The sequence below is a fragment of the Alosa sapidissima genome, chromosome 22, assembly GCF_018492685.1.
Source record: "Alosa sapidissima isolate fAloSap1 chromosome 22, fAloSap1.pri, whole genome shotgun sequence".
NCBI classification, from domain to species: Eukaryota; Metazoa; Chordata; class Actinopteri; order Clupeiformes; family Clupeidae; genus Alosa; species Alosa sapidissima.
Window position 1 is genome coordinate 17399092 of NC_055978.1, and position 12870 is coordinate 17411961.

The following is a 12870-nucleotide window of genomic DNA, read 5'->3' on the forward strand; positions in this document are numbered from 1 at the left end:
GGTATAAAATTGTATTTAGGCTGAAATTAATTTAACATCTTCATTCATTCAATTAGAGAGAGCATGATATCAATTATAGTTGAAATAAGTGAAATAGGCTGAGGTGAGCTGACTCTAATTGTTGTTTGACCCAAACTGTGCCTTAAGCGAACACAATAACTGTCGGTCAGGTACTTAATGCTGGCATTTATCTTTGTATACTTGTTGCCCTTGTAGGCCTATAATAACAATTATAATTAGTCAAACTGCATATGATTGTACATTAGCAGAATAGAATAGTGTGTGATTAAATATAGGCTGTGTATGTAACTGTTGGTCACAGGTACAGGGACACCTGCATACAGATAAGCTTTCACAGTGCATTGTGTTTGATAAAAATAATAGTCTCTGTCTATATTTAGTTCTCTGTTCAGGTTTAATGAGTTGGTAAATTGCTAATATTTCACTCAAGCAGGCTACACAGTCTATACTGTAAACGGGCACCTGTATACTGAGGACATCATCCAACAGGTGCTGCTTTTTTATTCCATGGAATAAGCCTCCTTCGGTTTCCTTCGGTGCAACCACCTGGACAGGTCTGATGAATTATCTTGGTAAGTTGTATGGACATTTGTATGCAAATGTTTGAACTATTTACCTTTGCACCTTTATCTACTCTGCACCTTTAATAAAAAGGTATTTTACCAAAGCACATTCAAGAGAAAGCTAATGCAAAGCAATGCCTACCTTGTTCTTTAGTTTTGCTTTATGTGCGATCTATACAAAACAACTTCTCTTGTAACACTATCTTGGTCTGTTATTCTTTCACCTGAGAGTAATTGCTGCTTTCATTTCGGGTGAGATGAACACAGTTAGGCAACACAGGGTAACCTTGTTTACATTCAGTATCAATGCAATGTACAAAACTTGACACTGTGTAATGATGGAAGGCATGTCTCAGGAACAGGGATAATTAACACTCAGCAGAAGGCCAGAGATGATATATAGTGCGGAGCATGGCCATGTGCTAACACCTGCCCAGGGAACTATCAGAGGAATGTGTGGCCAGGCACTGAGCTATGGCACTGTGTGTGTGTGTGTGTGTGTGTGTGTGTGTGTATGAATGTGAATGTCATGTCCCGAAGGGACTGAACTATGCATGTGTGTGGCTTATGGCATGTGATCTCTCTTTCTATCTGTGTGTGCTGAGTGTGTGTGTGTGTATGTGTGTGTGTGTGTGTGTGTGTGTGTGTGTGTGTGTGTGAGTGCTCGCTCGCCCTTGTCTAGCACTGGGACTGGCGAGCACCATGAAGGTATTAATCAGACCCAGACTGGGGCTGTGGGTTTAATTGGCTCAGACTGTGCGCTAATGAAATCTGTCTGGGAGATCCCTAATGGGGGACCCAGGGTAGAGGGACGGGGGACATGCCCTTGTCTGAACAACTTTCACTCCTGAGAAATGGCTCTACATCTCTGTACTGTGTGTGTGTGTGAGTGTGGTGGAGGGTAGGTAGGTACCTGTCTTATTACAGTTATTATGTTCCTGTCAAAATCTCAATTTTTATATATACAGTAAGTCTTGGTCTCATAAGTTCCTGTGATACTTAGTGCCTGCTGCTCATCAAAGGAAAATACATGACTTCTGTAATTGCAGATGTGTGTGTGTGTGTATGTGTGTGTGTGTGTGTGTGTGTGTGTGTGTGTGTGTGTGTGTGCGTGTGTGTGTGTGTGTGTGTGTGGAAGTGATGTGATTGGTGCTGAGGCTGACTTCCTTGAAAATGAACATGCTGAAAAAGAGAGACTTCCTGATATCTGTCAGGTGGTTCTGCACCCACCATTTTGTATCTCATCATAGTAGAAGTCTGAGCAACTCACCCTATCTTTTTAACCCAGACCACGTGTGTGTGTGTGTGTGTGTGTGTGTGTGTGTGTGTGTGTGTGTGTGTGTGTGTGCGTGTGTGTGTGCGCGCACGTGTGTGGGCGTGTGTGTGTGTGTGTGTGTGTGTGTGTGTGTGTGTGTGTGTGTGTGCGCGCGCGCATGTGTGGGCGTGTGTGTTGTGTGTGTATGTAGGTATATGACCATCAGTGATTGTTCTCCTATGTACTGTCCTCCTGTGATCTGTGTGTGTGTACGTGTGTGTGTATGTGTGTGTGTGCGTGTGTGCGCGTGTATGTGTGTGTGTGTGTGTGTGTGTGTGTGTGTGTGCGCGCGTGTATGTGTGTGTGTGTGTGTGTGTGTGTGTGTGTGTGTGCGCGCGTGTGCATGTGTGCGTTCACCTGTATACATAAAACAACACCACAGAGGCCTACTCACTTCACAAAGTGTGTTTAATTCATTTTGAATCATCTCTATAAGACAATAGCGAGTAGTCCCACCCACATGAGCTCTTTGCTTAAGAATGGCAAAATGAAGTCTCAAGCCTTTACAAAATCCATTTTCAAGAAAAAAGCAATAACAAAAACAAACAAAAAAACCCAAGAAAACTTAAAGCCCAACAAACATAACGGATATAATTTATCCCTAGTTATCAATTCCCTCCACCGACAATTTTTAAAATATACATATTTACACATGGACTGTAGCTGGGTTCGGGGTGCGTTATCTACCAACATCCAGTGAGTGGGGAGGGGTGGGGTGGAGTGGGGTAGGGTGGGTAGGAAATTGCACTTGTGGACAGCCACACTCGTTTTGTTGATGTGAAAAGAATATGAAGTACATACTGCACGGGACCTCTAAGGCGGCGATCACACTGACCAGTGGTAGGAAGTATTGGTAGAAATGGTGGATTTTCTCTTGTTTGATAGCTTAAGCAGTATGGGCTGTATTGATTAGAATTGAGGCTGAATTTGATGTTGGAGAGTAACAAAACGCTCATCAGTGTTGTTATCATATTAGCATACATAGTTAACACTTCAAGCATTCTGACTAGTGTAAGCAGTGTGATAGATTTATTAATCGGGCAGGTGTGTCTGAAATGACAGCAATATCGTTGACAATCCAAAACAGAAAAGAATCACTTAGGAACCAGATAGAATGTCTAGCCACAGAACTATTATGGTCTGAGCGTGGCGCTATGATTTCCTGCTACCACATCATAATTTTCAGGGTAATCACCGCCTTGCTTTGGAGGGGGTTAGGGGCCCATGGTGTGTGGGTTTATGTGTGTGTGTGTGTGTGTGTGTGAGGGGGGTGGGGGTCAAAATCACAAGTCCGATCAATGCTGGTAAATGAGTTCTAACGAAACATGCAGTTACCGTACCAACATTTAAGGTAAATGGCAAAGCCAAGTCAATACTGGAGAAGGAGCGAGAACGAGAGAGGGGCGAAGCCAGGTCTGTGCTTTTGTCAGAAATGTTAAGTGGCCCATTTTGACAAGTGGAAATTTCCCATCGGGGAACACACAGGCGCTAACACACTTGCAAACACACATGAGCACATGTTAACAGTAAGTGATTTTCTATTAATGTGTGTGGAAACTTCCAGTCACTTGCTCTTCTACCTGTTTCTTGTGCTATTCCACTAATAGGCTTCCAGTCATCCTTCAAATAACTCACAAATGCCAATACAATAAAACAATACACAACATACCTATACATACATACACACACGTGCACACACACTCACACTCACACACACCCTCATTCTACATACATAGAGCACATGAAAGGAACATGCACATTCAAATAAGAATACACAACACACACACACACACACACACACACACACACACACACACACACACACTTCCTCTCTCTCACACACACACATGGGCGCACACAGGCACACACACACAAACACACACACACACACACACACACACACACTTCCTCTCTCTCACACACACACATGGGCGCACACGCACACAGGCACACACACACAAACACACACACACACACACACACACACACACACACACACACTTCCTCTCTCACACACACACATGGGCGCACACGCACACAGGCACACAGGCACAAACACACACACACACACACACACACACACACACTTCCTCTCTCTCACACACACACATGGGCGCACACGCACACAGGCACACACAAAAACACACACACACACACTCCTCTTCTGTGGCAGTCTCTTATCTCTGTGTAAGACCTCTCCCAAAGGTCTCAGTGTTGGTCAGTGTTGGTAAAAGTTCCAGTGGTGTGTCGGCTCTCTGTCTGTCTGTCTCCGCTCTTCATCACTCATCCTCATCCTCCTCCTCTGGCAGAGGAGGCACACAAGGGTGCAGGCAGGCCTGGAAGAAGCCGGTCAGGGACTCGCTCAGGTGGCGCTGGCTCTTCAGTGACAGATCGTGGCCCTCATCTGGGTAGATCTACAGAGGTCAAAGGTCACTGACATATCAGGACTTCGGTTCCATCGGTTCCAATGGTTTTTATTCATATTTTGGTGCGTTTATAGATTAGTGTACAAGATTAACAAGGTTGAAAATGTAATTAATCCGTTATTTCTGTTACAACTTGATTAAACTATCAGGTGTTTTAATAGATTACATTTTAAATAGGCTTGCTTACAGTAATACAGGAAGCATTCAGCTATTACGTATCTTTGTTCTCAAATGAATTACATGTATGCATGTCTTTCTCGATGCAATGCCATGCCTTGGGTTCAAAAGACAGTGCTCTCACAGTTAACTTATAAAACAAGTGTCATCAATGTTCTTGAAAATGTAACTTGAAAGACTCTAACACATTAAATTACTGTGAGTAATGGAACAAGGCTGGAAACTGGTGTTGAAGGGCTAATGTCCGTGTGACTTTATGTATTGATCTTGCTGCATACAGTAGATAATTTCTAAAATTAATTTATTGAAGTTAATTAAATCTATTTACTCCCCTCAATCAATTTCATACCTTATGTTTCAGATGCTTTTTCTCAAACCGCAAAAAAAAACAAAAAAACATTGTAAACGTAGACTGCTGTATGTATGCTTAAAATAGCACAGCAGCTTGCTGATTGAACTACAGGAATGAGAGATTATTTTCTGACAGTGAGAATCTACACCGTGGGCTTTGGCTCAAAAGCATTAACAGCTGTCGCAGTTAAAGCGTTACTTTTCAATTTTTGGCTGTGTGTAGGTATCAATTAAGGTGTGGAATTTTGTAACAGTGATTAAAAAGGGATATTACCTAGGAATTTTTCATTTGCATTGTAAAATTAATGATCGAGTCAATGATGCCGTGTTATGTAATGTTTTAATTGTGCGAATTTCACAAAGCAACTTAGCATGGGCTAGCACTGATTATGCATCTTGTCTTTAGAATGTAGAGCCCACATTCTCTGAACATATGTGCAGTGATTGCAGTTATTATATTTCACAGATCAATAGATTGATTCAGCTATCAGACAGACATTTGGTATGCTGATACTGTGTGTGTGCGTGTGTGTGTGTGTGTGTGTGTGTGTGTGTGTGTGTGTGTGTGTGTGTGTGTGTGTGCGCATGTGTGTGTGTGCACTGTGTGTGTGTGTGTGTGTGTGTGTGTGTGTGTGTGTGTGTGTGTGTGTGTGTGTGTGTGTGTGTGTGTGTGTGTATGTGCACTGCTGCACTGCCTGCTGACATATGTGTTGACATAACTTTCAACTCAGATTTATGTTGCTCTGACAGTTCTGAATGTTGCCTATATCAAACCTCACCACGTGTTCGCACAGACATGACAAAATCAGATAAGATACATTGAAACAAGGCACCATACAATATCTGTAAAGCCGTCACACGTCCCCATGAAATCCTACTTCATTTGTGACCTTTGATTACAGTGTGTGTATTCAATTCTGCTCATATTTACCTAGTGATCCCTTTTGCCTTGTGCCAAACACCTGCGATCTAAGCAAACATTTCCCCTATTTTGGCTTCATACTGAATTATAGCAGCAGGTTGCTGCCTACAAATTTAGCATGTTGTGCTTTTCTGGTGATGCTAGAACGCACCTGCATGGAGTAGTTGGCTCCGATCTGTATTAAGTGCTTAATGAGCTCGGCTGAATGTTGAAAGTGCACTTTAGCTGAAAGAGAGAGAGAGAGAGAGAGAGAGAGAGAGAGAGAGAGAGAGAGAGAGAGAGAGAGAGAGAGAGAGAGAGAGAGAGAGAGAGAGAGTGAGAGAGAAAAAGAGACACGGTCATGTTAGAGTGATCTCAGGGATGGTGTTTACCATTAAACCTTGTATCAAGGGCACTGTGATGCGGGAAGCCTATCAATCACAAGAGGGTGAACACAGACTCACCAGCTACTTAACTCTTAATCTAGGCTCTACACAAGTGAACTTGGTATCAGTGTTTAGTGGGAAATATCATGGTGAAGTGAACAAAAGCCTACTTACACAGTACAACAAAGCCAACCCATATTCACATTACTTTGAACTCAGTAGCAGTGATGGATGGCAGATCCAGGGTAAACAGAATAACCAAAGATATTTTATTTGGCATGAACTGTTTCAAATGGTTGCTCTCTGGCATTCTGGCAAAGCATTTCATCAAAGCTTGAACTGGGAGATTGACAAGAAGCTTCTTTTCCAAGGCCATGTGGACCATGAAAACTTAACTGATGCAGCAGAACATTTCATGGAGTTTGTACTTGTGACAAATAAATTATTATAAACCATGATACTATGAACTCTGATAGTATGTTAGCAACAACTCACCACCACAGCTACAGTAACTGCGGATCATAAATTAGCATTTCTGCTTTGAGTTCAATAATCTATGCCTTATCTGACAATGTACAGAGGCTTGGTGATAGTGAAAATCACTGCTAACCCACAGGCGTGTTAAAGCTGAGAGGGTGCTGGAGGATGCAGCTGACTTGTGGAGTGTGTATGGCTCTGTTCCGACCCTGATCTGGCTCTGATCCGGCCCAATCAGGGCTGCTTTCAGGGAGTGAGCTCACCATCACTCTGTGGTGATAAGCATGCCATGGTACACTGAGTACAGTCCTTATCATACAGCACAGCTAAGCCTATTTCACATTAGAGGGGCAGCTTTTGAATGAGCACTCATAGGGCATGAAATTATAATATGGCTCTTATACAGCTAGCCTTCCGGCAGTTACAAAATCTCTCTCTCTCTCTCTCTCTCTCTCTCTTTCACACACACACACATATGCAGTCACACTTGCTTGCTCTCATACACACACACACACACACACACACACACACAGAACAAAGAACAAAACAGAAGTCCTACCATCAGCCGTCCCATGAATAATCATGAGTTTCTGGTCCTGCAGTCCTTTGAAAATGGGAAGCACACTGGACAGCTGAAACAAAGCCAATCACAAATTGAGTACCATACTACTTAAGCTCACCCCAGTTCTTTAATAATGAAAGTCTTGGTAGGTATTTTATGACCATAATGGAGTTTTAAGAACGCTATGCTATCTTTATTGTATTTTACACATTTATTTAACAGACAAATATCAAATACTGTTATCATTCACAACAAAAGAAACAAAAAGCTTAATATAGATGAGATGGATTACAGGCAATCATACCCATCTTATGAACAGTAATATATTGGAAAAATATGCTATACGCCTATGTGGGAATATGTGAGAGAATAAGAAAGATGTACTCAACAGCTCCGCATCTCAGAAAGGAAAGGATACAGTCATGATCTCAGATGGCACATAAAGTCATGTGTAGAGTAAAGACCAACAAAAATGACTCTTCACTCAACCGCGTAGCATCTAATATGATCCTTTTTTTTTTTTTATAAAACTACGCTCCCTCATGTGCACATAGCGTCCCACAACACCCAAGTGAGGACTGAACTAACATTAGACACTAAACTAACAAGCCCAGGCGTCGCTGATGGGGCCTGTGTAGATGTAGATATAGATAGAGCATAATGGGCTGGATGGAGATGTAATGCCATCATAGCCCCCTGATGAGTGACTAATTAGGGATTCAGCAGCCAGCTCATCTGCGTCTGTGGTCTGAGGCCTGAAGGGAAATGTCTCTCACAGGCCACACAGGACTTATCTGCACTGTAAACAGTGGGCCCAGGCAGTGGGGAGGGGTGTGGTGGGGAGGGGTGTGGTGTGGTGCTCTAAGAACAACAACAGCCATGCGTACACAAATAATGCACAGATGTATGCACCCTATGGGTGTAATGAATGTATGGACAGCTATACAGCAAGACGAGGGGGTACACATAAACACACATAAACACACATCAAACACACACACACACACACACACACACACACACACACACACACACACACACACACACACACACACAATCAGCCTTACCTATGGAGCCCACACAATTCTAAACAGCTTACCTGATATCTGTTGTCATTGTTTGATGGCATGCCAAGGTAGCGCTCAGAGAAGAAGGAGGCTTGGGAGAGAAATGTGAAGGGTGATCAGTGCAACACAACATCCTGTTCATTCAACGCTGTGGGCAGTCAAATAATTGTCTGCATTTATTCATGACAAAAGTAATTTGTTGCAATAGTCTTGACACCACACCAAACATATTTCATGTATTCACTCTATCTATTTGCTACTGTTACTATGAGAGTGTAGTGATACTGAATACGACTGAGTGATTGAGTTTGTAAGGTATTGATGGTTTTCATTTGAGGAGAGGAGCAATATGAAATATGAATAGCAATATGATGCATAACTATATTGACAGTTTTTTTATCACAGTGCAATGCACTTACCATAATTTTTCCAGTCCACTATGGGGGACTGAGCCACTGCACACATAATTGGTTTATCTGTAGATTTCAGAAGCATCATTGTGGTATAGCCACCGTATCCCTGTAATAAAACGCAACATAATTGTATTTGTATTTATTTATGGAAATCATGTCTTGGATAATGCTTTGAATTAATTACGTTGCCTACATTGGCAATTACTAGTGGATACTATATAAAAAGATTAAATGTATTCCATAAGCGAAAGTCTTATAATCCATGACTACTAATAAGGCATTGACTGGACTTACCTTTCCATAAACCCCTATCCGTGTTTTATCAATGTAGGGAAGTTTCAACATGTACCTGCAATACACAAATCATTTAAGCACACTTTATTAAATACAGAGATTACGGAAAACTAGAGTGTGGCTATAAACTATGTATTTGCAATGCCAAATATTAACTTTAGGTTTAAATGAATCTGTTAAACGTGTCTGTAATATCACTGTCAAGCTACATGTATGGCACAATATAAATACCTACAAAGGCTGACTGAGTTGACAGTGTTTGCAAATCTGACAGTAACATCTCTGTATTAAAAAGCACTAGTCTAAAAAAGACTCATTAATAATAACTTAATAATAACGTAATAAATGACTTTATGGGTATTTGGAAATCTGGGGTAATTTGGTAAAGGTCTACGTACTGGGGGGAGGCGAATTGAATTGTGAATTGTGTGTATCTGGCAAAGGTGTGCTGTACTGTACGTACTGAAGAGCGGTGATCTGGTCCTGGACCTCCAGGTGGCCCAGCTGGTGGTGGATCTCCTGCAGGGTCTTCTGACCGCGGTACCCTGAGCCCCGGCCGTCCACCCGCACCACGATCACGTCGTGGGAGCTGACCAGCACCGAAGTCCAGTCCAGCGAGAACTCGTCGTTCACTGTCTGGCCACCAGGGGTCGCATCCCTGCACACATGCGGCACACATGCACACGCAAGCACACACGCACGCACGCACACACACGCACGCACATCAGATACAGGTCAAGACCACAACCTCTGCACGCAGAGCCATCCTGCATGCATTCCTTCCTCTGATGCACCTCCCCAAAGTTGCTTAGTTAGGACCATTGAAGCATGTTGGGCCTTACAATCACTGATAATACAGTAAATCTATAATATAGTACTTGTCCATATATGTACTTAAGGTACCACAGAATGCTGCATCAATACTCTATATCAAACTGTTCTCTAATTTCATAGACGGTATCTGACTTTGGCTGCGGAAAAAGGGCCTCCTGCATCAACATATTCAGATTCAGATTCACATTCTTATATAGAGCAAGGCTTTCATTTCACCCAGCAAGTACAGCTGGGTACATCTTATGCACATCCTCTGATATGATTTACATTTCACCTACAAATAGACCAATGCAAGCCAACCTACAGCTGTGTCTGACATGGGTTATGATCACAGATTCCCTTATGTACGTCACATCACAGAGAGAGAGAGAGAGAGAGAGAGAGAGAGCGTGCGAGAGAGAGAGAGTGTGCACATGAGAGAGAGAGAGAGAGAGAGAGAGAGAGAGAGAGAGAGAGAGAGAGAAAGAGTGCGGGTGAGATAGTTCTTCCAGCAACTATTTCAATTTCAGGCGTTTGGAAATGGATGCTGCTGAAGGTGTAATATTCTTTATTAGTCTCGCCCGTGTGTCTCAGTTCAACAGCTCTGGAAATTATTAAACTCCAGAGTGAATACAGAGTACAGAGACTACAAGGAAGTTCACTTTTTTTTGCCAAACTCTCAACCACCACCTGCCATTTTAGAAAGTTTGCTAACTTCATTAAATGAACAAAATGATCAATTGACTGTAATTTCCTCAGTCCAGACCACTGGTTCCTGGACTTGTGCAATGAAGGGAGGAAAGATGGCCTTACTGATAGTTCTAAATGGAGTATCTGCCTGAGTAAAAGTACAGGATGGAGGATTCGCTTTGGAGTGCTTGGTAGAAATGGTATATGATAATCATGTGTGATGTATTGCTGTTTAATCACCTGTAACTACGAACCACAAATCATTGTCATTTTCATTATCTTAGAAGGAGCCCTTCACATATCTACGTATGGAATACATCCTCAAACACATCTGCCATGTTTCTATAATAGCCCAGAACATATAAATCAAGACACCGGAGCTGGGGAGGAAAGGACATGCAGGGAGGACAGATTGCCTTACTGATAGTTCTAAATGGGACAATAGGAGATAATACATGAGAGCCTATTAGACCAGAATACAGAGGATTGGTTAGATATAAACAAATAAACAAACAGACAGACAAAGAAAACAAACAATAAACAAGCAAGCACAAGAGATGCATACACCACCAAGAGAAGGCCATAAAGATTGGACTCAGAGAAGTCGACAGGATAGGAGATTTTCAAAGGGAGTTCTGGAAAGAGAGAGAGACAAGTGGCTAAATTAGGATCACAGAGTACTGTAGATGCCAATGGGGGTCTTGTTTCTGATAATAATTTGGGGGATGAATAAAAGGGGCCTCTATTTACCAAACTTCTCACTTGACCCTCTGACTTTAAACTCTGTGAGCTGGATTTTCTTTGCTTGGAGAGATTCCTGTAGTTGAGTGTTGTCTTCTAGGATAGCATAACCTGCAAGAAAACATAACATATGCAAAATAATATATATTTAGTAGTAAAAAATACAAATAGGATTTTGATCTGATCTGAAAAAAAGGTAAAATATAAGTAGACATATCTAGTAGAGGGTCAAAATATTATTTTGTATAAAAAATAAAAATAACACTTTTATAGAGGAAGCTATTGGTGATGATCAAGATTTAAAACATTTAAATGGTCTCCTGCTACGCGAGAACAATAGAACTCAATGCAGCAAAACATCAGATATCAGATGACTGATTCAAATGATGAAATAAAAAGAGAAACAGTTTCAGATCAACAGATGGTGCTCAGGAGTTTTTCCACACCTACGTAAACTTTCATGCGTTACACATGAAGGCCTTTATTGCCACACAGACACACACGCGCGCACGCGCACACACACATGCACGTACGCACGTACAAACTCTATCACTCTCTCTCTCTTCATAATTTGTATAAACAAGTACAATCCAATTACAATGTTACATGTTTGATGAATGCATGAATAAACGTGCTTGTTAATTTCTCATGATGAAGCGCACTCTTTCAGCCCATGGCTGCCTGCTTGGGTAAGCTAACCAATACATGATAGAAATCAAACTGCTTGCTCAGATTGTTAAGGAAAATAAGTAAACAAACATATAAGAAAAAAAACAACAACAATAAAAACAACCCCATAACGATCTGACTTTAACAACGCTATCAGCCCAGCTGTGAAAGCTGAGGGAACTCTCATCCTAGACACTTCAGACTGCTGAGGCTACACATTTCAAACGGCGTGAATCGATAAAGACGCCGATACTCACTGTTAGGATATGTTAAACTCAGTAGAATCACAGATGGTGCTCCAGGACCTGCAAAACACACACAAATATGCAGCAATAATAATAAAAAAGGAAAAATGTAGAAATTGTTTTCCTGTACACAACTGCATGCCATGTCTGTAGACCTAGGTCTAGCCAATGTCCATGTCTATTTTCTGCCAATGTAATTTTGGATTATTTGGTTGCCATGACAAAGTCGTGTGTGTGTGTGTGTGTGTATGTGTGTGTGAGTGTGTATGTGTGTGAGCACTGACAGGCTAAATGTTATTTATTAAAGAATATTTTTCCCAATAAGGCACCTTTGTCAGATACAGACAATTTGACAGTGGGAGTCCCATGAGACAATTCGACAACATAGGTTTTTAGATGGAAAAACTTGGCAGGTCTGTTGGGCCTTGCAACACTTCAACAAAAACGTGATTTATAAACGGTTTCTTCTAAATTCATTACAGTGGACTTCAGCTATCCAACACCAATAATTACACCCACTCTCAAAGCTTTCATTTGAATAATAATATTAAGCTTGGCATGAAAAGGCCCATCCCCAGTGCCGTTGAATCACCCCTCAGTCGTACATTAATCCTCAACGTCAGTGTCAATCATTTCAGCAATTAACCTCCATGCTAAACATTCATGTCTGGTGATAGAAGCGGAATCCTCAAGAGGACTGTTTAAAAATAAGGCCTGAAATCTGAAATTGCCTAAAATGAATTGCCCCAAGTGGCAAGA

The 12870-nt window shown here is 41.7% G+C and overlaps 1 protein-coding gene across 2 annotated transcripts in view; it reads right to left on the minus strand.

The window, feature by feature from the left end:
* Positions 1-3964: 3964 nt before the first annotated feature.
* Positions 3965-12870, minus strand: part of LOC121697537 (inactive dipeptidyl peptidase 10-like) — a 128765-nt gene continuing 119859 nt past the window's right edge. For both annotated transcript variants that reach the window (XM_042079089.1, XM_042079090.1), the window contains exons 17-26: positions 12124-12171; positions 11207-11308; positions 11022-11091; positions 9417-9611; positions 8954-9008; positions 8666-8765; positions 8279-8337; positions 7177-7249; positions 5927-6000; positions 3965-4313 (exon numbers count right to left, since the gene is read on the minus strand). In XM_042079089.1, the coding sequence (XP_041935023.1) occupies positions 4179-4313; positions 5927-6000; positions 7177-7249; positions 8279-8337; positions 8666-8765; positions 8954-9008; positions 9417-9611; positions 11022-11091; positions 11207-11308; positions 12124-12171 (911 nt within the window). In that variant the 3' untranslated portion in view covers positions 3965-4178. The remainder of the gene's footprint in view (positions 4314-5926; positions 6001-7176; positions 7250-8278; positions 8338-8665; positions 8766-8953; positions 9009-9416; positions 9612-11021; positions 11092-11206; positions 11309-12123; positions 12172-12870) is intronic.